Source organism: Saccopteryx bilineata, chromosome 1 (assembly GCF_036850765.1).
Source record: "Saccopteryx bilineata isolate mSacBil1 chromosome 1, mSacBil1_pri_phased_curated, whole genome shotgun sequence".
Classification (NCBI taxonomy): Eukaryota; Metazoa; Chordata; class Mammalia; order Chiroptera; family Emballonuridae; genus Saccopteryx; species Saccopteryx bilineata.
Window position 1 is genome coordinate 185,569,810 of NC_089490.1, and position 27,453 is coordinate 185,597,262.

General features: G+C 45.4%; 1 protein-coding gene across 2 annotated transcripts in view; it reads right to left on the bottom strand.

The window, feature by feature from the left end:
* ARHGAP10 (Rho GTPase activating protein 10) overlaps nt 1-27,453 on the bottom strand; it is a 294,328-nt gene that overhangs the window by 158,981 nt on the left and 107,894 nt on the right. For both annotated transcript variants that reach the window (XM_066281188.1, XM_066281179.1), the window contains exons 4-9: nt 25,333-25,404; nt 14,283-14,384; nt 9,532-9,642; nt 7,059-7,163; nt 3,722-3,851; nt 375-481 (exon numbers count right to left, since the gene is read on the bottom strand). In XM_066281188.1, the coding sequence (XP_066137285.1) occupies nt 375-481; nt 3,722-3,851; nt 7,059-7,163; nt 9,532-9,642; nt 14,283-14,384; nt 25,333-25,404 (627 nt within the window). The remainder of the gene's footprint in view (nt 1-374; nt 482-3,721; nt 3,852-7,058; nt 7,164-9,531; nt 9,643-14,282; nt 14,385-25,332; nt 25,405-27,453) is intronic.

Genomic DNA, 27,453 nt, shown 5'->3' on the forward strand with positions numbered 1-27,453 from the left:
ACCTTAACCCCCTCGGCCCTGCAAGAGCGCCATCCTCAGGGCCGCCTCTTCTCCACGAGCCTGATTTTCCACGCCTGCTTCACGACTACAAAAATGTATCTGTATTATAAGACATCTTTAATGTTAAAAGAAGATACAAAGTATATGGAAATAAACCTGGGTAAGTCCTGACCATAGAAACCCATGCATTCAAGTAAAAAAAAAAAAAAAAAATGGTGTTTTCTGGCCTATTTTATTTAGAAACAACAACAAAAATTTTAATCCTAAAACAATAAAATAAAATGTATTTATGATCAGTGAACACAAACATTATTCCGGCGCCACCCTCAAAGACACCCTCACACAGAACACAAAGGGTCAAGTGCAGCACTCACAAGTTTCCCGCCAGATCTGTGCTCAAAGGGGATCATGTTGAATTTCTTGGCCGCTTTCCGATACATGCAGTAGTGTTTGACCCAGCTGGACCCAAATGGAGCAGGCCCTGCAACAAGAAACAGCTTTTTCTATCTTCTCTCCTAAAGAAGCAAGTGCACAGAGTTCCACAGGACTAAAGAGGGAGCCCAGGAAGCAGCAACTATGAAGGTTCAAGGCAACAAGTTAGCAGAACAGCTCGTTTGTATAAAAGGGACAAGCCAGGGGAAGAAGGCTCTGAGGGCTTCTGTGAGAAAAGGCCCTACTGCGTTCAGCAAAGAGAAATGGGTTAAAGACATTTTTCTAACAGTCAGTGGGACTTTCCTCTCACACCTGAAAAGCTGTTCACTGTAAACTATATATTTTTTTTTCTAGGTGCTAAGAGTTTGTGAGGGTTTCAAGCATTCCATTTGACCACTTTGGACTCAATGTCGGCCTTTCAAACTGACAAGAATTGTAGAATCACAAGTGTTCAAAAAAACACGCAGTCCAGAAATCCAGCGAGTTGCTTTGAGTCCACTTTGGCTTGTTGGTGAGCAGCAGCCCTGCCGATGGAAAAGCCATGCTTTGAAAGGAAGTGTGAAGAACTCAGGGGTGAGCTGTCCACAGATGCACCAGAACGTTCCCAGGACCACTTCTGACCTCTTGCTAAGTCAGTATTGCCATCACCAGAGCTCTTAAAAGACAATGGTCAACGTCTGGGGGACCTAGCATACAGCATTTCGAGAGCAGTCAAGGTTCAACAAAGGTCTACAGATTTTTTTTCTTCCACCAAGTAAAGGCATTTTTAAAAAGCAATTTAACATCTGTTATCACCATCATTTCAAAACAAACAAGTAAACTTTCTACACCTAAAACTCAAGAAGGACAAAGTTAGGAGGAAAAAGAACTCACTTGGATAAGTACATTACATTTAGCTTTAGGAAAGGCCAGTTCCATTCTCTTGGCTGGGGCATGGGGTGGGGGATGAAAGGGTTCCCTAGGCCAGAATCAGGCTCGTCTCAGGCCATCATTAGTCCCCAGGTTAGACTCAGAGAGCCACTGTGTGTTATCATCAACCGCTAGCATCTGGAGCTTGTTCCAGAGTTCATGAAAACAGAATACTGCACTGATACTTCATTCAATGCTCAGAATAAAACCTCGAGTACAGGATGGTATATTGTTGTCATGTCAATATTTAAAAAAAAAAACTAAAAAAACTCAAGCTCAGACCAAATGCCCAAGAAATGACAAAGTCAAACCACAAGAGTCTCTGAGCTCAACAGCAAGGTCTCCGCCCCAGCGAGGCTGCCGACCCCTCCTGACACCCACGTGACCCTACCACGCCACCAGCTCGGAGCACAGGGCTCATGATGATTTTCACATCCCAGTGAGCTCCAGGCCGCTGCAGGGGAGGGTACACCGGGGAGCCCAGCAACCAAGCCACAGGCCCACACTGAGGAGGTGCGTGTCTAGGGACACTACTCGCCCGTCTGAGCGAACATTTTCCCATTCGCAAGTGGAGCGACAGGGCCTTACACTTTCCAGGGTTCTTTTTTTGGGGGGGGAGTTGTATTTTTCTGAAGTTGGAAATGGGGAGGGAGTCAGACAGACTCCCGCATGCGCCCGACCGGGATCCACCCGGCACGCCCACCAGAGGGCGTCGCTCTGCCACAATCAGAGCCATTCTAGCGCCTGAGGCAGAGGCCACAGAGCCATCTTCAGCACCCGGGCCAACCTTGCTCCAATGGAGCCTCGGCTGCGGGAGGGGAAGAGAGAGACAGAGAGGAAGGAAAGGGGGAGGGGTGGAGAAGCAGATGGATGCTTCTCCTGTGTTCCCTGGCCGGGAATCGAACCCGGGACTCCCGCACGCCAGGCCGACGCTCTACCACTGAGCTAACCGGCCAGGGCTCCAGGGTTCTTTTAATGGAATACTGAGACAGGCACTCTAAAGAGCTTAGCACCGTGCCTGGCACATAGTTAACGAGAAAAGAATTTTGCCACTCTTGTTTTTCTGGGGGTTTTTCCCAAGTCCAGTTTCAGCCCAACTCCAAAAAGGAAAAAAACAGTAAAAATCCAGAAAGTAAAGTTTCCTGTGGGTTTTTTTTCCTCCCACTTGGACACATGACACAAACATTCAACCTGTTTCTACCCTATGTTTTAATTCTTTCAAATTCAATAAACTGAGATTAAGAAGGGAAAGCAGCATCAGAAAGATTCAGGACTCTGCCAGGCCATCAGGCTTTCCTTCACGATGACAAAGGGCCCAGAAGGAATAAGGATGAGTGGACAAGGAACCACCATCCTGCGGGCTGAACATAACCAACCACACCTTCCCCGGAAGGCACCCTCCGCCAGGGAGTGGGCAGGCTGATGGTCCAGGCCCCTCTGTCAGCCCCACTGGACAGATGAAATGAAAGCTGTGAAGCCCCACCCCCCACAGTGGTCAAGGGAGGGACAGGGTGGAGGGGTGGGGGGGCAGCAAACATGGAAATGTTTCCCCCCTCTCCTCCTCTCAGCTAAAGAGCCATCACGTTCTACAGCTGGAGAAGCAAACTTCAGGAGCGAAACGGTGAAAGTAAGACCAAGTCGTCAGAAGTTAAGAAAAGAGTTTTGGGTGCCTTCACTTCAACACAAGGACCCTTCTCTGTGCTGGCTCATCACTAAGACACCGCATGAAAGACTCTGGGAAAGACGTGAGGCCGCCACCACTTGGGAATACGTTTCATGGCCACCTGCAATCAACCTGGTAGTGACAGTAAGAACAAGCGACCTCGGACCGGTGTGGAAAAGCGATGGCGTGTGATGGAAGGAGAGAGATCTGTCCCTCTGGACTTCAACAAGGAGCAGCAGGGCTGAGGGCGGGGCCGACGGGGTGGGAGGGGGCGCCTGCGCAGTCGCAGTATGCAGTTTTACCCCCTTGTACAGAAGGACTTGAGCGTCCAAGGATTTTGGTATCTGCAGGGTCCTGGAACCAATGCCCCCGAAGATGTGGGAGGACAACAGTATACCAGTGTGCGTGCCTGTGTGTGCATGTGTTGGTGCTAAGGAGAGGGTCAGGCAGGAGGAGGAGGAAGAGACTACCCCGCCTCACTTTCAGCCTCCCGCCAAGCTCTGGCTCCCTTCCGAGGGACCACAGGATATAAAGGGGGCGAGGGGCTGGAAAGCATAGTTCACTGTCCCTTCCCTAGAGTAGGAACGTGTTTTCCCCCAAAACTGCAGTGGGAGGAGGCAGAGGAAGCGAAAGGAATAATTGTTCCACAAATACCAGAGTGGTCAGAGAAGCCATTATCTAGCAGGCCTGGAAAAGCCCAGTGGCCGGCGGCCTTACTTTTCTCCTGCACGTACAGGTAGCCCTCAGCCGTGAACGGGCTGGCACGCTGGTGGTCCCGGGGGTTCTGCCGGATCTTCCTCATCAGCTCCTCCACCTCCGACCTCGCGCCCTCGAAGCGCGTCCGCGTCTGGAATGCATCAAACACGCGCGCGTGCGCACCCAGGATTTCAATTCTCCCGTGAGTTTTTTCATTTACCTTTTTTTTAAAAGTCTCTGGATAACTGTAATTAAGTTTGTAGCATCTTTTCTGTAAGTTTCACCCAGCCTTCCCAGGGTGTCTCCTTGTGGAGAAAAGGGGAGAACAATGGTACAATAGCTAACAGAGGAGCCAAGGTAAGTAGAGATTATTTACTTTAGACCAGGGGTCTCAAACTCAACTCAGCATCTTGCCGCAGAGCAAGATCACAGCCGTTAGGCGGGCCGCACTAGGTCTACAAAAGGCAACTGTTACACAACACTTTTCTCACTGCAGTTGAAAACAAAAAAAAATCAGTACAACAAGCACAATTGTACATGCAGTTTACTCAGTGTCACAAAACGACCAGAAACTGTATTTCGCATCACAACTGCTGTTAACTAAGCTAATATCTAGCTAGGATGCTAGAGAAATGAAAAATACAAGTAGGCCCCTAGGCTTACTTAATTTTATCCAAAATATTTTGAACTTCGTGGATTAGTCTGTGGGCCGCACAAAATTGTTCGGCGGGCCGCAAGTTTGAGACCCCTGCTTTAGACGCTTGCTAAACCAAGAATAATTCTCTCATTCACCCTAAGAATGCCTGCATCCACTTCTTAAAACACTGCTAAATCTCACAGACCATACGGAATCCACCAGGGACACCTGGTCATGTGACTCGTTACTGTGATACTCGCACTACGTCTAAGTGCTGAGACTCTGAGAGACATCAATCACTCTTCCTTTAAACTTAATTACGAGTGTCATGTTTCTCAGTTCAAGCCACCTGCACTTGAAAATGACATTTCTTCTCAGAAGAAGAAAGGGGATGGGAAAAAAATCTCACCTACAAATAATGTCTTTGATATCTGAGGAGAGAAGTCACATTTCTGAGACCCAGAAATGCGTGGTTTGCCGATATCTCTGATGTCCACTGACAGCGCACACGCAGGTGTGGGACGGAATTACCTCAGCGACTGCTGAGTCAGCACCAGCAAGCCTCTGGACGTCTCAAAAATAATTGTATTAATACCGAAAAACTGCTGAGCTGAGCACTGTGGGGGAGCTGAACTGAATACCACTTATATTTCTCTCCTCTCCTCCTCGTAATGAAAGGGTGACTAAGGGTCCTAAGAACAGAAAAATGAAAGAACGGGACATGTTTTTAAGGGGGTGAGGATCTGACATGTAAACTGTGATGGGTAAAACGTATCGCAGAGACTTAAATACAAGCTGAGAGGTTTCTGTAAGATCTGTGTGTGGTAAGAACTTACAAGCTGCAGAGAGCGTGGAGCGCTTTGCTGAAGGCTGGTTCCTCTGGCGCCCCCATTTCTCTTATCTCCGGGGCTTCCCATCCCCATCTCAATAGTGATCATACCCTGAACTTTTGCTGAGATTCCTCCCGACCCTCACACCTTTCCATCTGTGTTTTATACATACGTATACTCATACACGTGGGTGCGCGTACCATACATGCAGAGATGGGAGTGTGGGCACACACAGATACACACACATTTCTATTCACCCTGTAGTTTCATTATTTACATTAATGTTCAAATTGTCAGACGGGACCAGTGGGGTCCTTTTCAGCTGGCTCCTGTGTCTTTTGACATGGGCCCTAATTTTCTAAGCAATCCCTTACCTCCTGATCCAAAAAGGAGTCCCCAGTTCATCTTATACTTTTTCTGTGGCCCAGTCCTAATATCAGCCACTTCCACAACAGAGTTCTTATTCCTTTTTTTAAAAAAATTTTTTCCCATTGATTTGAAAGAGTGAGAACTACCCCACAGAGCAGGACTATAGTTAACATCACTCTATGATATAGGTGTTTAAAAGTTGACAGAACAGTGCTAGACCGGCTGAAGGAGCACAGGCCTGATAAGTTGTACAAAAAGTTTATTTATGCATCTGCAAAACAGACGGGCTGAGGCCCCAGTGCCATCAGCCGAGAGCTGCAGGAAGGGGTGTCTGATAAGGGGGTTGCTGCAGGCATTTGTTGGCATGGGGTTGGCTGCACCTGGACATGCTCAGATTAGCGTATCTTGATTTGTTGCCTTTGGTCACAGACTGTCTCCCTTTCCCAACTCTCAGGTCCCTCCCAATGGCCTTGTCCCAAGGATGCTCCTCAGAACCTGTGGGGGGGAGGGGGTGCTTATAGGGAGGGGGAGGTTGGCTGAGGAAGATGTTTAATGAAGAAGTTGCCCTAATGAGACGCTGGGTGAGGGGAACTTGAGTTTAAAGGGGTTTTGGATTTAAAGAACCCCTGAACCCAAACCTAACAAACAGTAGATCCTAAAAGTTCTCACCACAAGGAAAAGCAATTTTTGGATACTACAAGGTGACTGATACAAACTAAACTTATTGTGGTAATCATTTTGCCATATATCTAAGTCAAGTTCTGTCAACCTTAAACTTCCACAGTGTTGTCTGTCAATTATATTTCATTGAAACTGGAAAAGTTACCCCTGGCCAGTTGGCTCAGTGGTAGAGTGTCGGCCTGGCATGCAGGAGTCCCGGGTTTGATTCCCGGCCAGGGCACACAGGAGAAGCGCCCATCTGCTTCTCCACCCCTCCCCCTCTCCTTCCTCTCTGTCTCTCTCTTCCCCTCCTGCAGCCAAGGCTCCATTGGAGCAAAGTTGGCCCAGGCGCTGAGGATGGCTCCATAGCCTCTGCCTCAGGCGTTAGAATGGCTCCAGTCGCAACAGAGCAACACCCCAGATGGGCAGAGCATTGTCCCCTGGTGGGTGTGCCCGGTGGATCCCAGTCAGGCGCATGCGGGAGTCTGACTGCCTCTCTATTTCCAACTTCAGAAAAAAAATAAGTAAAATAATTGATAAATTAAAAAAAACTGGAAAAGTAAAAATTAAAAGGAATTATGTGACTTTTGATTATAAAAACATACTTAGTGACTTTTCCAAAAAACACGGGAAGTAAATTATATGAAAACTTTAAAAAGAGCCACCAGGTGGCAGAATTCCCTGCGCCTCACCCAGTTGGTGAGCAGTTTCTTCTGCTGATTGACCAGAAGGTGGCAATGTAACCTCAGTTTCTCAGTTAAAACATTATCAGCTGGGTTTTAGTTTTATGACTTTTCATTTAACAGATAAAAGATACACATCTCAGACATTTTCTGATACCAGAAAGCTTTTGTTTCCTTACATTCTGAATGTTGATCTGTAGTTCCATTTTGTAGTGATTGAAGTCTTTGGCAAGTTCATGGCCCTGATGGTAGAAAGCAAACATTCCCTGAAAAAATGACAGCATCTAAGACAAAGAAGAAAGAGTGTCATTAGCACCAAAAAAACTTGGGGGGAAAAAGCAAAACGTAAAAACAGCCATGTAGTGTCCCTTATCTCACCATGATTCAAGAAATCAATTAAATCTAACTGCATCTTACCTATAAATTAGTTCTTTAAAAAGAGGATTTCTGATTTTTTTTCACTAAATGCCAAAGCCATGAAACAGCTTTTATAGAATATGTATGAGAAATGGAATTCTGTATTATTTATTGGCTCTTTGTGGTCAAAAGAACTGCGCTATTCATTTATAACTGAAACTTTATCACTGTGGAGAGATTCTAGAAGGAGAGTAAAATCGCAGAATCAAAGAGCTCAATGGCCATCAGCGTAGTGCAACCTGTTTGGCCACAAGGACATTCAGTTTCTGGAGCAGAGAGAGGGGCAGAGGCGGGGTGGTACTCAAGGTGGTATTTCCCACCAGCCCTCCACCTGCCCCTCTCAATGAGAAGGCAGCTGCTTCTGCCCCTCCTGTGAGTGAGTTTGAAGTGAGTAAAGGTGATTTGGGGTAAGAGCTTAGGAAATCCTGAAATCCTGAATTTGGGGCTCTGTCATCAAATGGCCTCGAGGGGTCAATTCCCAACTTCAGCACTGTTACGAGAAGTCGGGCAATCTGCTGAAACCTGGCCTTTGCTAAATGAGATGATAAAAATATTTCTTCCTGCGTTATTCTGTGGAATAAAGTGCATGCACACAGTAAAAAACTTAGAACAAGGACTTGAACAATGAGCACTGTAAACACTCAATAATGTCATCCACTATTGTTGCTTCACATAAAAAGGAAGCTTTAAGGCCGACCAGGCGGTGGCGCAGCGAATAGAGTATAGGACTGGGATGCAGAGGATCCAGACTCGAAACTCGGAGGTCACAGGCTTGAGCACCTGCTCATTCAGCTTGAGCACAGGGTCTCTGGCTTGAGCATGGAGTCACTCACTGACTCTGCTGTAGCCCCCAGTCAAGACACATAGGAGAAAGCAATCAATGAACAATTAAGGAGCCACAATGAAGAATTGATGCTTCTCCTCTCTCTCTCTTCCTGTCTGTCCCTATCTGTCCCTCTCTGTCTGTCTCTGACTCTGTCACAAAAATAATAATAAAAAAAGAAAGCTTTAAGAAAGCTTTTTTCTTTAATTTAGATTAATTCTGTTACTCCAACTGGACTATAGCTTCCAATGAATGCCAATTTTTAAATAATCATTACTTGATTTTTTCCCTCAAAGTTGCATATACACTGAATAAATTGTAAAGCACATGAACTTTATAGCAATAAAGCTGCTTTTTAAAAATCAGACACAAAAACATCTACATTAAAATACTGAAAATCAAATTCATGTTTCTGAATTTTTTTGCTAACACCCACAGTATGAAATATCGTTTGCATTTTGATTCAGAAGATAAATATATTCACATATGTGCCTAAACATTAATATTGAATATATGAAGAACTGAAGCTATTAGAATATATCTATATAAGCACACACAAAAATCCTATGTTTCTAAAATAACTATAAAGCAATGTCAGAGTAACTCACAAAATAAGTTTCAAGGCCCTGGCCGGTTGGCTCAGTGGTAGAGCGTCAGCCTGGCATGCGGAAGTCCTGGGTTCGATTCCTGGCCAGGGCACACAGGAGAGGTGCCCATCTGCTTCTCCACCCCTCCCTCTCTCCTTCCTCTCTGTCTCTCTCTTCCCCTCCCACAGCCAAGGCTCCATTGGAGCAAAAGATGGCCCGGGCGCTGGGGATGGCTCCTTGGCCTCTGCCCCAGGCGTTAGAGTGGCTCTGGTCACGACAGAGTGACGTCCCGGATGGGCAGAGCATCACCCCTTGGTGGGCGTGCCGGGTCGATCCTGGCGGGCGCATGTGGGAGTCTGTCTGACTGCCTCCCCATTTCTAGCTTCAGAAGAATACAAAAAAATAATAATAATAAGTTTCAAACCTTCCGCACACTGGTTCCTAACTTAGGTTGCCATTAGCACTGTGACTTGCGATAGAAATAACCTGTTAGCAGTAATTGCTGAAATTACCCATGTTGGGACCAGTGTACTTGCTTCAGAGACAAACTTGGACAGAGTGAAGATTTTCCCACCCACCCTCACTCACATTTGCAATATTTCCCGTTCCATGCTGCGGGGCAAACGAGGCTGAGGACTACGCACATGTCAGTGACTCCTTGACATCATGGCTACCTGCGTCTGCCCTTTACAATTCGTGATGCCCTCCCTGCCTCATGTGTGTGCACTACTGCCTCTGGAAACCAGGCATGAAATCCAGAATGATAAACTTCTGCATCACACCCCAGAGGTCTTGCAATGGAACAACCCCAGCTGGGGTACTTACAGGTTCCACGAATTCAAACTTCTTCCTCTCCTGGATTTCCTGCAGCTTACATACATATTCCAGAGACAGTTCGTAAAAGTGCTGGCGGGTCTGCTCCACTTGGACGTCTGCCTGCGGTGAAACAATTGAGGCTGGTCAAATGACAGAGACCGTGAGGAGTGACACTCTTGCTCGGAGGTCAGCAAAGCTGCCATCCCCAGGCCAAACGGCCTGCCGCCTTGTTTTTCTAAATAAAGCTGTCCTAGAGCACAGCCATGACTAGTGGTTCATATACGCTCTCTGGCTACTTTCCTGCTCCAACACCTGGGATGAGCGGGTTGCAACAGGGACCTCATGGTGGGTCGAAGTCTAAAACACTTACTACCGACCCTGTGCAGGAACAGCATGCCCCCCCCACTCTGTGCAGAGAGAGTGACCCCCGAAGGACTGAAGATGAAACTGGAAGGTTCTTTGTGGAAAAACACACCCAGACAACTGACACACACGGTGGAACTACCCACACTCAGAATCAAAACCTCACAAACGCTATTTCCATGCACAAATCTTCTAAGACTGAGGTTGGCCAGGGAGTGAGACTGGGGACGTGCCAGTCACCTCAGCACTCACGAGTGAAGGCAGCAGGTGAGCCAGTGGCCATCATGGCACTATCTCAAGGCCCTGGCGCTCCAAGGCAAGTGAGGGCTTGAAGCCCGTGTCGGTACGTCAAGCTCCTGAGGCCTCACGGTGTCTCATCCCCGGAAGGGAATGGCACCAGATGGTCAGAGCACTGCTCAAGAAAAAGGAAAAGGTCCCAGCTTATCCTCTCTAACTAGAAAGAAATTGGGAGAGGACTATAGGTCCACAGAGGAACAGGCAGGAAAGAATTCTGGTCCCAGAAACCATTCTTACAAGCCGTCGTGTAATATATTGTCCTAATTTGGCTCATTTTACTTTTTAAATTATTTATCTGGACATTCTCCAAAGATGACACACAGAGGGCGGCAAGAACACGAGAAGGTACTCAACATCACTCATCATACAGGAAACGAGATCCCACCGCACACCCATCAGGATGGCTACAATTGGAATACACAGAAAATAAATATGTCAGCGAGGATGTGGAGACACTGGAACTCTTGTGCACTGCTGGTGGGAATGGAATATGAAGCAGCCGCCACGGTAAACAGTATGGCACACTCCAAAAAAACAAAAATTAGGACCACCTTGGGACCCAGCAATTCCGCTTCCAGGTACATATACCCAAAAGAACTGAAAACCATCTCAATGGATGTTTGCACACCCAGGGTCATGGCCGCATTATCCACAGAAGCTATAATGTGAGGGCGATCCAAGTATCCACCAAAAGACGAACGGATAAAGAGAATGTGGTATTTACATAACATGGAATGTTTCTCAGCTTCAGAAAGGAGGAAAACTCTGACCCATGTTCCAACATGGATGAACCTTGAAGACACGACACAAAGCGAAATAAGCAAGTTACAAAAGGACCAATAGGGTATGACCCCACTTACAAGAGTGCCTAAGACAGTCAAATTAGAGAGACAGAAAACAAAGTGGTGCTTGCCAGGGGCTGGGGGTGGGGAGTGGAGGAGAAAATGGGGAGTCATTACTAAATGAGTAACACAATTTCAGTTTAGAAAGATCAAAGATATTCTGGAAATGGATGGTAATGATGGTTGCCCTACTATGTGAATGTACTGAATGCCACTTAATTGTACACTTGGAAATAATTAAAATTGTAAATTTCATGTTTAGATAGTTTACTGCAACAACTTAAAAAAATTGGGGCGGGATGACTGTTAAGTAATTAACATATAATAAAAAAATTTTAGCATCAAATGATTTTAAGCAAAATAATGTTTAAATGTCAAAATAAGAGTGTAACTAAGCCAAAATGAGAATTTCTACCTCTCTTCAGAATCATGGTATTTTTATACTTCTAAAAACCAGAGTTTTGATAGTTCAGCAGTTAACAGGTACAACTCTCAGCAAAAATAATGTAATTTTGTTGGGTATTTAACAAAGGTAAGAGGAGCTACGAGTAGATTCTTCATGTTATTATTATTGGGAAATGTCCTTCAAGAAAATTGCACCAAAGTCAGATTTACCAAGGGTTTGTTTTCTTTTTGTTTGTTTTGGAGTTTTTTTTCATTTTATCTTAGCAGATTCACCTGGTTGCTTGTGATACTGCAATGACCCTAGCATTTCCAGCCAACTCCTGTCCACACCCCCGTAACTGTTCTGACTGTTCAGAACTGCTGGGCTGGGTGCCACATGAATAAATCACCAACATTGTCAATGGCCCGTCACATACAACAGTGGCACAAACACCCAAATTCTACCTACAGCACGCTCCTTAGCCTGACTCAAGTCTAAGAGACAATCACTACGTACGTGCTGCAATAATAAGTATGTTTGGCCTGGGTCCCAGGTTCCTGGCACAAAGCTCCTACGACCCGTGATATTTCCTGAGCACTGGGAGTGCCTCTTACCACACAAGCAGCCCCTGCAGAGAACACCTGAGACAGGGATCAGGGGACTGAAACTTTCAGCTCCAGCCCCGCCTCTGGAGATGGGATGGGGGCGAGGGGATTACAGATTAAGCCCCATAAAACTCTTAAATAAGAGCTGGTGAGCATCCACGCTGGTGAGTGCATCTACAGGCCGGGAGGGTACACACCCCAGTGTCATGGAGACAGAAACCTCTGTACTTGGGACCCACCCTTCCAGACTTCGCCCAGGGGTCACTTCTTGATCTTGATCGGGCAGTTCATCTGTATCCTTTACATGAGCCTTTATAACAAACGGTAAACTTAAGTAAGGGCTTCCCTGAGCTCTGTGCATTCATTGCAGGAATGGTCAGGGAAAACTCCTAATAAGGTAACCTCTGACTGCAGAAGGCCCGAAACAGTGTGGGAAGGAGTGAGGCCTGCAGACCTGGGTGAGAAACGTACAGGCAGTAAAAAGAACAAGCCCAAGGCCTGGAGCACGGAGCCCACTGCCCAGTCCAGCCAGAGCCAGGTGGTCCCTGTGGGCGGCGGGCAGGGTGGGGGCCCGGGCCTCTGTGACAAGGATGTGGAGAAAAGAAACAACACGAAGGCTCGCTCTGCGTGCTGTACAGAAAATAAACTGTAGGAACACGTGGGTGGCAGCAGGAAGACCCATCTAGAGGCGAGGCTTTTGCCGTAATCTGCTGAGAGAGGCCGGCAGCTAGGCCAGGGCGACGGTGGTTGGGAGAAACGGCCGCATTCTGAGTACATTCTGGAACTAAAGAAGACAGACACCGACAGGCTGGGTGGGGATAGGAGGGAAAGGGTGTGGGTGACCCTACAGATTCTGCCTGTGCCATGTGGAGGATGAGACCCCTAACTGGAGAGTGAAGCGGACATGAAAATGAACTCAGGGCATGGAAATCCCTTCAGGATACCTGAAAACAGAGCGGAGGGGAGGAGGGAGGGAGCCGAAGGAAAGCCTGTAAAAGCTACAGCTGTCGTTGCAAAGCTGAAAACCGACGGGGTAGGGGATGAAGGAGCAGACGTGATGTAACCGGTTTGTGGTTTCCTACTTCCCACTGAAGAGAAGAGAGAGCCCTACCTACCACAGTATTGTAGTGAGGATTAAGGACAGAAAGTGCCTTCCTCTGTTACAAACTGTCAAACGTCAGGCGAAGGTATTGAAGAGACAAAAGAAAATGTAACATATGGGTAATGTCAACATGACCACACACATTGTGCAACTGCAGTTTCTGACATTAAAAAATAAGTAAAACCAACCCAGGCTGGTACAAGAGTTTCTGTTGTTAGTGTCTTTTTAATGATGACTCAAAAAATGCATATTGCAGTGGTAGATTGTGCCCAGATTCCTTATGTGTTTAAAAATAAACAAATGAGAAAAATAAAGAAAACACACTTTTGTAGGATGAGTCAAGAGCCTAACAGCTGCAAACAGCATTATTTTTAACAAAAGCACATGTTCCAACCTGGAAACCATTGAGTTCGAATTCAAGTGTATCAGAGAAAAAGCACATGGCAGGAAATTTTGAAAAGACAAAGAGAAAAATGAGAGGTATGATATAAATTCCTTTCTCCTTACATATGGCTCCCTCAAAAAAAAAAAACAAGAGTCCATTAACAAAAGTAAAACAGATGTTCCCTTCCCAATGGAGCGAAACCTCCTGCATCTTTAGCATTAAATAAGGCTGATACTACCTTCACACAGAAGCCAAATGGTACAAGAACTTAGTGAAGTTCAATTCATCTCTTCAAGAAATCTTGAAAGCCAACTAATGAATCTATTCCTGAAAATAATGTATCTGTTCTTCAGGAATGCTGGTTGAAATTGTTCCCATGAATGTAAGCTGAGAACCAAAGACTGTAATACTCTGAGTCCATACTGAATGGCTCACTGTCAGATGTACCAATTATTGGGTGTCTAGTTTCACAACTTTCTCCTTAATTCAAGAGAATACATAATCATCTTTTTCCATCTCTCATAACCTGAGATGAAAAGGCTTCAGAAGAAAAAGCACCTTCAAAAACAAAAGACATGCAAATATAATATACGGTGATGGAAGGAGAATTGACTTGGGGTGGTGAACACGCAATGCAATATATTCACGCTATAGTATAGAATTGTGCACTCGAAACCTATAGAGTCTTATTAACCAATGTCACCCTGCTAAATTCAATAAAGAGACATGCACCGCTTATTAAATTTTAGAAATGAATGAATAGAAAAATAAAAAACAATACCTCTTGCAAATGGGAGTCTTTCTTTTTCGCTGATAAATTCAAATGTTTATCAATTAGGCTATAGTTCTTCTCTGTTTCTTTGTCAAACTTCTTTTTTTCTTCCTACAAATCAGAAAAACACAAGCACTGGGATTAAACAGGGAAAATGCATGCACATAGTAAATCCACTGGGAAGCTCAAAATAGGCAAAATATCTGAAAATAAAAGGAAGTACTACTGCGTGGGATGAAGTTTCCAGAAAAATCTATCTGTACCCAGGCTACCGTGTTAGTAATCAACAAACAGCATTAGAATTGAAGAGTCACTTATCTTTTCCTTTGCCCCCTTGAATGAGCTTTTTTCCAAGCCTATTATTTTTCAACTCTTCATATTCATCAGTGTGTAGAATTAATGCTGTGTCACTTGTCCCACATTAAAAAAAATTTTTTAAAGACATAAAGCTTTTTAAAATTTCTTAAAGAACACAAAGCTTAAAAAAGCCAACTTGCTATAGATTTTGGCATAAAAATGGAACTCATTTAAAACTGAGTAACTTTTTATACATAAAGGAATAATCATCACCACACAGGAAAAATATTGGGAAAGGTTCTCCCTAATTGTCTCCAGTATGACTGCAACAATCAATCAGCTCTTTGACTGGAAATGTCAGCACCTTTCCCAACCCTAGCAGTGATTTCTAGAACACCATCTGAAGGGCCTAAAATAATCCTGACATACTGGTACCGAGACCCTGCAGGTAACATTGCAGCTGTCCTCCAGGTACTGCCTAGAACTAGCACATGCTTTCTTTTGCTACATAGGAGCTTTCTGAGAAAACAAGCAACCAACATTTTAAATGCAGAGAAGCCCTGGCCGGTTGGCTCAGCGGTAGAGCGTCGGCCTGGAGTGCGGGGGACCCGGGTTCAATTCCCGGCCAGGGCACATAGGAGAAGCGCCCATTTACTTCTCCACCACCCCCCTCCTTCCTCTCTGTCTCTCTCTTCCCCTCCCGCAGCCAAGGCTCCATTGGAGCAAAGATGGCCCGGGCGCTGGGGATGGCTCCTTGGCCTCTGCCCCAGGCGCTAGAGTGGCTCTGGTCTCGGCAGAGCGACGTCCCGGAGGGGCAGAGCATCGCCCCCTGGTGGGCAGAGCATCGCCCCTGGTGGGCGTGCCGGGTGGATCCCGGTCGGGCGCATGCGGGAGTCTGTCTGACTGTCTCTCCCCGTTTCCAGCTTCAGAAAAAAAAAAAAATGCAGAGAAGACAGACTATCTCCGCTAACCCTGCTTGTCAACTTAAGCAGATGTGCCATAAACATTCTGAGCACCAATGAGAGCACACTCTGTCCTCACGCTGTCCAAATATTTCCATTAACTCCAAGCTCTCCCAGACTCGCCAAGGCCTCCTGGCAAGGAACATTCTCTGCCCTCTGTTCCAACTTCCGTTTCTTAAAACAAACATAACGAACTAGTCCAGCTCTTTCTGGTATGATCTTTTCCTACTGGGCAAAGAGATGGAATGAAAGCACGTAAATTCTATTCCTTCGCAGTCATCCCTTTCTTTTTCACCATGCGTGACTACAAACTACTGTGGGGGGACTGAGGACTGAAACGCCTCCAGCTCACCTGAAGACCCCACCCTGATGGAGAAGAGACCCAGGAACTGCAGTACCTCCCCATTTCTACTCCAAGTTAACGACAAACATATGGCCATTACTTCCAAATCTCTATTTTAAAAAGCTGAGATTGTAGCATACACTCTGGCTCAGGTGTCAGGAGACTAGGGTGCTAGTCATGGCTACTTAGGGTTCCAGCTGCACAGACTCTCTGCATTGTCTGAGATACCAGTTTCCCGGGTTTAAAGGGAACAGGAACAGAAGTCATGCTGCTGCGTTTACAACAAGAATGCTGCCGTGCACGATCACAGGGTAAAGAATTCCATTATATTTGCAGATCACTACCTACTAGGAATACTGGAAACGTTTCCTCCTATGATTTCATCTAAAGAACAGCACAGGACAAAAGAAGGAGCGATGCTAAAAGCAGCATCAGAGCACCCAGCACTGTCTACCACTCTGGCGTACGGAAATGACCACGTGGCTCAAGTTTGGAATGAAAGAAAATAGTGCTAGCAAGGCTCTGTGAAGAAGGAATGTAGCCAAGAAACAACACAAAACCCACCAATCAGAGGTGGAAATACATTCATTTACACAGGGTATAGCATTATACGAATGCTACTGAGTCGTGGGACTTAGAGAACCATTTCTTTCCGCATTTGCTCTCAGCACCCTTAGAGACAATTCTTGTTTCTTTGTGCTAATACAACTTTTTGTGCTGAAACAATATGCATGTTTCTTTAATACTACAATAGAGGACACATATGCATATATGCATGGATTATATATAAAACAAAGTGAGAAACATAAGAGAAAGGTTCTATCAAGGTTCAAATTAAATACAAAAGAAAAACTTTTATTTTTTTTGTATTTTTCTGAAGTTGGAAACGGGGAGGCAGTCAGACAGACTCCCGCATTCGCCCAACCAGGATCCACTTGGCACGCCCACCAGGGGATGATGCTCTGCCCATCTGCGGCGTCGCTCTGTTGCGACCAGAGCCACTGTAACGCCTGAGGCACAGGCCATGGGGCCATCACCAGCGCCCGGGCCATCTTTGCTCCAATGGAGCCTTGGCTGCAGGAGGGGAAGAGAGAGACAGAGAGGAAGGAGAGGGGGAGGGATGGAGAAGCAGATGGGTGCTTCTCCTGTGTGTCCTGGCCGGGAATCGAACCTGGGACTTCCGCACGTCAGGCCGACGCTCTACCACTGAGCCAATCGGCCAGGGCAGGAAAATCTTTTTTATAAACCTGCATTACAAACTCAAGCGCAAGTCAGGTAGTAACATAATGACTAAAGCAAGCCTGAAGTGGAACTCATCAAAGCAGGTGGGGCAATAAGCCTTCCCCATTGCAGAGGCAAAGGGGTGGGCAGCCCCAATGCAGCCCCAGCCAATGTCTACCCCAGGGGAATACAGGCCCCGCACACAGGCCGTGTCCTCTGGTTTTTCTGGAGGAGCTGAAAATCCCAGTGACTTTTAAATAGTGGCAACAATTTTTTTCAAGCTTTTGACATGACTAAGCCAAACAGAAGTATGTTCACAGGTTAAATATGATTCATAGGTGGTCCACTTGTGATCACTTATGAAATCTCACATGAAGAAAAGAATAGTAAAGACCTATTACTTAACCAGAATAATCAGTCAAATAAGATGCACACTATATAAATGGTAGAGGAGACTCATAAACCCTAAGAACCAGATTTTAAATAATCAGATTTTTTTTGTTTGTTTTTTGTTTTGTTTTTTTGTGACAGAGCCAGAGAGAGGAACAGATAGGGACAGACAGACAGGAAGGGAGGGAGATGAGAAGCATCAATTCTTCACTGCAGCTCCTTAGTTGTTTAGTGAATACTTTCTTACATGTGCCTTGACTGGGGTGGCGACAGCAGAGCAAGTGACCCCTTGCGCAAGCCAGTGACCACACGCTCATGCTGCTGAGCCTGTGCTCAAGCCTGAGCCTCACGCCCAAGCCAGCGACCTCAGGGATTTGACCAGGATCATCTGTGTTCCAGTCCAACTCTCTATCCATTGAGCCGCCTGGTCAGGTAGGTCTTTTGAATACATTAGAAATTATATATTTAAAGGTGTCATTACAAATCACTGGGTAAAATATATACATATATATTTTTATATATACATATATAGATAGATGTGTATATCTATATTAAATTCAACCAATGGTTATGGAGCAATTGGTTAACTGTTTGGAAATAGAATGAGAATCACATCTCATATCAAAATTAATTCCAGATGGATTGGAAGAGTCAAAGTAAAAAATAAAGTCATTAAAAAAAAGTATTTTTAGGCCTGACCTGGGTGGTGCAGTGGATCAAGCACCGACCTGGAAATGCTGAGGTCGCCGGTTCAAAACCCTGGGTTTGCCTGGTCAAGGCACATATGGGAGTTGATGCTTCCTGTTCCTCCCCCCTTCTCTCTCTCTCTCTCTCTCTCTCTCTCTCTCTCTCCTCTAAAATGAAAAAATAATTTAAAAAAATATATATATATATAAAGTATTTTTATAGATAACAGGAGAGAACATACTTCTAAACAAAAAAGCAACAGAAGAAGCCTTAAGAACTTCTTGATATATAAACAAACCAACAGGCAAACAACAGAGCAGGGAGACAATGAAATTAAAATGTAAGAAAAGTAAATATTCATAACACATAAAACATTCCATATTAAAGCCCTGGTGGGTTGGCTCAGCAGTAGAGCACTGGCCTGGCATGTAGATGTCCCAGGTTCAATTCCCAGTCAGGGCACACAGGAAAAGTGACCATCTGCTTCTCCGCCCCTTCCCCATTCTCTCTCTCTTTCTTCCCCTCCCATAGCCATGGTTCGAATGGTTCTAGCAAGCTGGTCTTGGGTGCTGAGGATGACTCCATGGCCTCACCTCAGGTGCTAAAACAGCTCAGTTGCCAAGCAATAGAGCAGTGGCCCCAAATGGACAGAGCATCACCCTGTAGTGGGCTTGCTGGGTGGATTCTAGGTGGGGCACATGTGGGAGTCTGTCTCTCGGCCTCCCCACCTCTCACTTAATAGAAACATTCCATATTAAGCAATTTTTTTTTGCTAAAATCACACATTAGTATTCCTATGTTAAAATGGATGAACAACATATAAAGAATTCACAAACACTTGAATGTAATTGTGAATTGTCCACATTTCTACAAACTACTAGAATTTTTTTTGTTTTGTTTTTTAAAAAAAGGGGAGAATTGCCCTGGCCAGTTGGCTCAGTGGTAGAGCGTCGGCCTAGCGTGCGGAGGACCCGGATTCGATTCCCGGCCAGGGCACATGGGAGAAGCGCCCATTTGCTTCTCCACCCCTCCGCCGCGCTTTCCTCTCTGTCTCTCTCTTCCCCTCCCGCAGCCAAGGCTCCATTGGAGCAAAGATGGCCCGGGCGCTGGGGATGGCTCTGTGGCCTCTGCCTCAGGCGCTAGAGTGGCTCTGGTCGCAGCATGGCGACGCCCAGGATGGGCAGAGCATCACCCCCTGGTGGGCAGAGCATCGCCCCATGGTGGGCGTGCCGGGTGGATCCCCGTTGGGCGCATGCGGGAGTCTGTCTGACTGTCTATCCCTGTTTCCAGCTTCAGAAAAATGGAGAAAAAAAAATAGTTCAGGAAAAAAAAAAGGGCGGGAGAGAATTTTTTTTAAGTGACCAGGTAACTTTTAAAAATTTTTTGGTATTTTACAAATATTTTAGGAGGAGGAAATGAAAGGCTTATTTTCAAACTATAAACATAATATAGCTAGTGTAGGGAAGAGCTCAGGTACATACTTTCTTAGAGGTGCTGACTCACTCTCCTTTTTTATTTCATTAAGAGATGGGGCCTGACCAGGCGGTGGCGCAGTGGATAGAGCGTCGGACTGGGATGTGGAGAACCCAGGTTCGAGACCCCAGGGTCACCAGCTTGAGTGCGGGCTCATCTGATTTGAGCAAAAGCTCACCAGTTTGGACCCAAGGTCTCTGGCTCAAGCAAGGGGCTACTCTGTCTGTTGAAGGCCCACGGTCAAGGCACATATGAGAAAGCAATCAATGAACAACTAAAGCACCACAATGAAAAATTGATGATTGATGGTTCTTATCTCTCCATTCCTGTCTGTCCTTAGCTATCCCTCTCTCTGACTCTCTCTCTGTCTCTGTAGGAAGAAAAAAAAAAAAGAGGTGGGGTAATACTACACACAAGAAACAAGATCTCTGCTGCCTGTAATATACCAGCAGGGACACTTTTAAAACAAATGCCTATATATCCAAGCCAACTGGAGTTTCCCTTGGTCAACCAACACCCTACAGCCCAGGTGAGATGCCCCCTCTTCTGTGACAGGCCAGCCCCCACCCCCGTGAGGACAATAGCACCCATCCTTAACTCCTGCACCAGACGCTACTTGACTCATCTGCTTTAGGAATCCCTCCCTTCCCCTCTCCTTTAAGCTCCTTCAGCCTCTTCCCGGAAACGAGAATCCAACTTTTCTCCCCACATCCAGCAGGGGTCCAGGAGACATCTGTTCTGTCAGAGGAGGAGGGAGGCAGGGAGAGAGAGATGAAGGAGGGAGGGATGGAGGGATGGAGGGATGGATGGATGGATGGATGGAGGCAGGGAACCTGTGGTTACAGCAACACCCACAAGGCAGTTGATCCAGTCACCTGTCTATCACGGGGCACTAGTACTTGGCCAGGAGGGGTATAAGCTAAGCCACAGTGCCCTGGCATTTCACCTCTGAACCTAGCATGCAGAGAGTGGACGAAACCGTTCTGGTTCTTGCTTGGCTAGCTCATCCGGAGCAAACCATAAACGGGAAAATAACTGTTTAAGTACATATGCTAGGCCCCTGGTCGGCAAATCGCAGCTCGTGAGCCACATGCGGCTTTTTGGCCCTTTGAGTGTGGCTCTTCCACAAAATACCAAATGCAAGTGCTACCTTGATGAGGAATGTACCTACCTATATAGTTTAAGTTTAAAAAATTTGGCTCTCATAAAGAAATTTCAATTGTCGTACCTGTTGCTTTGGCTCTGCTGACTCATGAGTTGCCGACCACTGCGCTAGGCCCTGCACCAGACATGGGAAACACATGTCAAATGCATTTAGTCCTCACATAACCTCTGAGACAGCTGTCACTGGTCTCATTTTAAAGATCGAGACACTAAGGTTTACAGGCCTTGCGGTACTTGCCCCAAATCACAGCTTTTAAGGGGCAGACACAGAATTTGAAGGAGGAAGAATCAGGTCTTCCTGAAAGATTCTCCTGGCCCTCCACGCCGTGGGGAAAGGGTGTGTTCCGAGCATCCATGCCTATCACAGCATGTTGCTTTGGGGATGTTTGTTTCTTTGCTTTCCTATTTGCAGTCTCCCCACAGAACTGCTGTTGGGCAAATGAGTTTGTAAAATATGAATTTTTAGTTTCCCCACTCTTACTGTTAAAAATGGCGCTGCCCAGGTATGTGATCTGGGAAATTGCCAATTACCTTCCTGCTTGGGAAGGGCCATTGTTATGCTAATGTTGCTGGAGGAGAGGTTTGGTGCCAGAAAAGTTTAGAGAGAAGAGAAAGGAGGAGAAGGAGAAAGAGGAGGGAAGCCAACATGGCAGAGGAGTAGGAAGCCAAGATGGCAGCATGCTGAAGGGGAAGCCAGTTTGTGCAGGGAGGAGAAGGGAGAAGGTGTGCAGATGGGGAACCAGAGGTGACTGAGACTGGTGAGACCTTTGATTCTAGGAAAAAACAGAAGAGATTCTCCTGGTTGTGGAACCGGAGAATGTGTGAGTGGCTACGGGAGCCCTAAGTGAAAGGGAAGTGTTTTCCTGCTGGTGTGAGACTAGAATAAAGGAATGGCCCACTATTTTTTGGCTCCACTGTTTCTTTACTGTCTGCCCGAATTCAATGGGAACCTGCACTTGAACAACGCCGACAGCAGTGGCCCCTGGCCATACAACTGCCAATTTCATAAAAGCCAGCTAGTGGTTTAATTCATAATTGTATTCCAGGACCTCTCACACTATGCCATATGATAAGCAATAGTAAGTATTCTACTACTAAAATGGAAAATAAAAATCATTAGATTAAATCAATATTCTTTTCTGCTTTATCACAATTTAAGAAATTACTCAATAATATCGTAATAACTATGTACGGGGCCAGGTGGGTCCTGGAAATATCAAGGGGGAACACTTCGTAAAGTATATAATTTTCTAACTACCATGCTGTCCACCTGAAACTAATACAAAATAAAATTGAATGCAAAATGTAGTTGAAAAAAAGTTTACGTTATTCACATAGATTTGCTTTTTCATCCATATTTTGCCATCATTTATAGAATCTCAAACATCAATTTTTATTAAACATTTAGTCATTAGAGAGTCTTGGGAAAGAAACAAATTTGGCCTTAGCAGCTGGCTGGTAACAGCTGAGGCAGTAAGTTATAATGCTGGAATGGAACATAATTTTTTCAACCCTTCTGGTTAAATGTTTTATTCTATCAAATTAAAATGGTAACTGGCTCTTGGCAAACCAATGTTTATTTCTTTATTTTTTTAGATTCTATTTACATACATATATATATATATATATATATATATATATATATATATATATATTTTAGAGAGAGAGAGAGAAAGAAGAAGAGCAAGAAACATCAACTCCCATATGTGCCTTGACTATGCAAGGCTGGGTTTCAAACCAGCGACCTCAGCATTCCAGGTTGATGTTTTATCCACTGCACCACCACAGGCCAGGCACAAAAAGGCATGGCAATAGGTTCCACCATCACTAGAAGTCAGCCACACCCAGGTGACCCCTGCAGGCTGCTGCTGGCTGGGAGCCACACTTTCAGGTCTCAAAGGCCTGACCATCTGAAAGGGCAATTCTAAGTTCTCCAGCCTCACTCTTACTGAGTCCTGGCATTTCTCAGGGTTTCTACCCAATCCATTTGGCTCCAACATTCTTTTGGTGCCTGCAGCGTGACAATGTGCTGAAAGACACTGGGGAATAAGTGACAAATTCCTGGGGGAGGTGGCAGAGCTTCAGAAGAGGTAAGAGCTGGGCTCGGCCTGGAAGAAAACAGACCAGCAACCTGGTGTGACCCAGCAAAGACCCAGCTGCATCCTCCAGTGGAAAATGGAGCCTTTCAAAACAGAGACGAGAAGGCAGCAGAAGCCACAGCATGGAGGGTCAGCCCAAACCAGAGATGACGGCAGGAGAAAAAATGGCAGAAAAAAGAGAAGCAAACGGCAGAAAAAGACCTCGATGCATTTGATCCAGTGTACAAAACCATCCAGGGGTTTAGGTGACGATCAAGCCACACGTTCAACATGTCACTGGGATTCTGCTGGCTGGAGGAAAGAGCAGAGAGAACTGAAAGAGCTTCCACACAAAGGGCAGTACCAGACGGGGAAAGGAGAGGGAAAAGAAAAGATCAACATTTTGACATGTACATCCAAAAAAAGTTCTGCTCTGATCAACTTTTATAGACATTTTTGTTTCCAATCCCCGCATGGAAACCACTTCAAGCCATTTCAAAGATCTTTCACTTAAGAGAATCAAGTCTGTCTGTTTTTCAGTATCCCAGGTAAGTAGATAAACTAGTGGAACAAGACCTCATGCTTGTCAAAGTATGACTGAATGTTTAGGAAGCACAGATGTGGAAAATAATCAAATGCCCAGATTTCAAACCTTTCCTTGGTTCTTATAGAAATATCAGTAGTATTGGTTATTTATTAGCTACCTTAGAAAGTAAGACAGAGTCAAGACTACTAGAATATAAAAAAATAAAGCACAGTTTTGTTTTGGGTTTTTTTTCTTTTAGAGACTTAATAGGCTAATAAAAGAGAGATGTTTATATATTGCGAGAAAATCACCTTCCTCTATTGTTTATTATACTATACAAAACTGCCAGTAAAAACAAAAAGGCCTCTTCCTGTGACCCACAATGACTGGTCTCCTCGAAGGTAACATCAGTAGCTATGACGGCCACCACACCCACTGCCCAGACAGAACAAGAATGGAGGGTGACTCCTTAAGAGACAATGAAGAAATAAAAAAGGGGGACTTCGGAATAGAATTTGGCCCCTAACCAGCTCCAGGCATAAAAACTACAACTATTCAAATAACCTCTCCTTTTAATATGGCCATTTTGCAAGTTGCTTTATAGGGTATAGTTGGAACAAGGATAACATCAGAAGCTGGGAACACAGGACAGAGGGAAGGGGTCAACAGAAAACCCAAGGTCAGAAGTTTAGAAAAACCCAGTAGGGTGGACAGTCAATAACAAGAAAACATTTAATCATGAAGTCACATTCATTTTCCATTTCCTGTGTCTAACAGTTCAACAAATCGTGTAAAAGAAAACCAATTCCATAAATAGCAACCAAAAGCTGGGCACTGTTTGGGCCCGTCTGTGTAGGTATAGCCAAAGAGGCCACCATGTTAATTTTTACCAAAAAAAAAAAAAAAAAAAAAAAAAAGTCAATAGTGTATTATTTAGGATGATAAACACCACACATACCCAAGCCATATGGGGGGGGAAAAAACAAATATAAATAAAAACTCTCTCCCCTACCTAAAATTGATGTTATTTTCTTCTCCTTGGGCCAAGCTATAAATGCTTAACAACACACAGAATGCTACTTTTTCTCCCTCCAGTACATGAACCAAATTCAGGAAAAGTTGGTGGAATTTATTTCTCTGGGATAATTTTAAAGTTCAGTTCTAAAGAACACTTCAGTAGTGGCTAAGTATACCCCAGGCTCCCTGTGGTGACATCACTGAGATACTCCCAGGATCCTGGCTCAGGACCCCACCCCTGAGTGCAGTGTGGCTCCCCCAGGGTGGGCTCCCCAGCACCTATGACCACATCAGCAATAACGTTTTGCTAAACTGAAGGAGATGACATCCCAATAACCTCATCGTGCCTTCCCAACTTCCGTGGCATCATGGCTGGTGGAGCGGTGTTTTCAAGCTTCTCCACAGCCCTCTAACCCCACTGCGATATTGCATGCCTCCATAAAACTGAGGTCCCTGGACAGAGCTGCACGCCCCGCAGAGAGGATGCTCACCCTCTGGGTAGATGTGTTGTTTCATTAAAGATTTTTTTTAAATTCTACATAGAATAGTGTGGCCCAAGAAAATTACTAGAGGTTTTACTGTCCCTGTCCAGGTGTTTTTTTTCTGGTTTCATATCCCATCCTGCACCCCCAAGGGGTTAAGGCACATGTAAAACAAAACAACAGATGGTTTATGCCAACATCCCTCCAAGGTGGCCCAATGTGGAGGCAGAGCCCAGGGAAGCTAGAGGGAAGCCACAGAGGGGGCCCGTCCCTAGTTCACAGGCGGGAAGGCACCGAGGGGGCCCGCCCCTAGTTCACAGGAGGGAAGCCACAGAGGGGGCCCGCCCCCAGTTCACAGGAGAGAAGCCACAGAGGGGGCTTTCCCCCAGTTCACATGTGAACCCGAGTTAGACACAAACCTTTACAGCTCCCAGTTGCTCCTTCCGGAATTTTTCCAAGGGCTTTATCAGAGTTTCAGTTACACTTAATGCCTAGAGAACAAGAGTGATAACAAAGGAACATCTGGTTAGGTTTCCAAAAAGGAAAAAGGGGAGGGTTTCATTTCCCTCACCCACCCCACCCAGAAAGAAAATGGACAACATGTGCTACGGCTTTATCTCACCCCACCACGGTTAGCCACTGAATCCCTCCTCCATTTATTAACACACAGGATCTCCACAAATATTTTCAGGGAAGAGGAGGCGGAGCCACGTGCCAGGGAACCTGCCTCACAGCTCCACACACCTCCTTCTCCTGCAAGTAGCAGAGGGTTGTCTTTACACAACAAAGGGGTCTGTCACATCCACTAATAGAACACTTCTGTTTGAGGGCTTTTTTCCCCCTCCTCCTCCTCCTCAAAAATTTAAAAGTCAATTATAGACCTTTAATAGTTATCAGACTGCATTACCATATTTCCCCATATATAAGACTGCTCCCATGTATAAGACACACCTTAATTTTGGGGCCCAAAATTTGAAAGAAAATGTATTTACGTAAAGTTATTGAACTCATGTTTTATTCATCACAAAATTCATACAACTGCTCATCGCTGTCAAAAGTCCCATCCATTAGCTTGTCCTCATCTATGTCTGGTGACAAATCACTGTCTTCAACAATGAGCCCAAAAACAAACGCGAAAAAGCGGGAAATGCAAGTTAAAAAAAAACCCTACAACCACTGTATAAGACGCACCCAATTTTTAGACCCCAAATTTTTCGGGAAATGGTGCATCTTATACATGGGGAAATACGGTACATCACGTAAAGGGCTAGATTTGTGGCTACAAGTTTAAATACAGGCAGTCTGCCCTTCAATGCTGAGAAGTCCTGTGGGGAGTCACCAGAGGTCGGAGGTCAAGAGTCAGGGCAGATACTGGGAGCCACACACAGACTCAGCCACAACCGTACCCACTCTTATCCTGGTTGGTCTGGGGCTTTCACTTTAGGATAGAATCTGCAACAAACTATGCTGGAGCGCAAATAAAAAGAAACAGTCGCTGAAGGGGAAAGTATTTAACATCGCTATGCTGGTGAGGAATGGCTTTCTCAGGAGACCAGAAATATCCAGAATTGGAAAGGAAACCTCAAAACACTTTATAACAATGTGTCACCCCTATTTTTACCCAAAAAAAGCCCCTTGAAATCAAGCTAAAAATTACAGAGGAAAAAAAAGTGACTTAGAAGAGCAAAGGATTCTTCACTTAACTAAAGGTTCTTTCGCCGTGTTTCATTATGCAAGGAATTCTCCTGACGAGACCACTCATATATGCTGTGCAATGGGCAATTCTCAAAAAAAAGAGATGACACCCAGAATCTGAACTCTCATCCCCAGGCCAGCAACTGGGTTCCACTTACTCCCACCCTGGCCATTTGCTGGGGCAACAGAGATCTAAAAGGAAATTTAAGAACTAGCACCTGACCAGGTAGTGGTGCAGTGGACACAGCATTGACCTGGGATGCTGAGGACTCAGGTTCAAAACCCTGAGGTCGCCAGCTTGAGTGCAGGATCACAGGCTCATATGGAGCCCCCATCAAGGCACACATGAGAAGCCAATCAATGAACAACTGAGGTGCCGCTACGAGTTGATACTTCTCATCTCTCTCCCTTCCCGCCTGTCTGTCCCTGTGTTAATCCTCTCTCTCTCTCTTAAAAACTAAAATAAAATAAAAGCAACAGCTAGCCAAAGGAACAGTGATCATCTTCAAAATATGTTAATGTTATTCTTTCTCCATGTGGACCATGTGACCCACAACAATGGCAAACCAAAGCTCTTCATACTTAACCACAAAGAAGGGAACAACCAACTACCCCAAACAGTATGGAACGCCCCCAAGTTCCAAGCTGGAAAGCAGACATGGAAGGGGCTGCCATACGTGTCAAAAATGATCCAACGGACATACAGTGTCTCAAATTCATTGAAGGCACACTTCTATGAGAAACAACATCACCTCTGCCTCCCAGTGTTTCTGAATAAACCTGCATGCTAAGCGTACATCATCCGTGGAGGCTGGTCCACTCCAGAGGGAAGTCAGCACACCAGT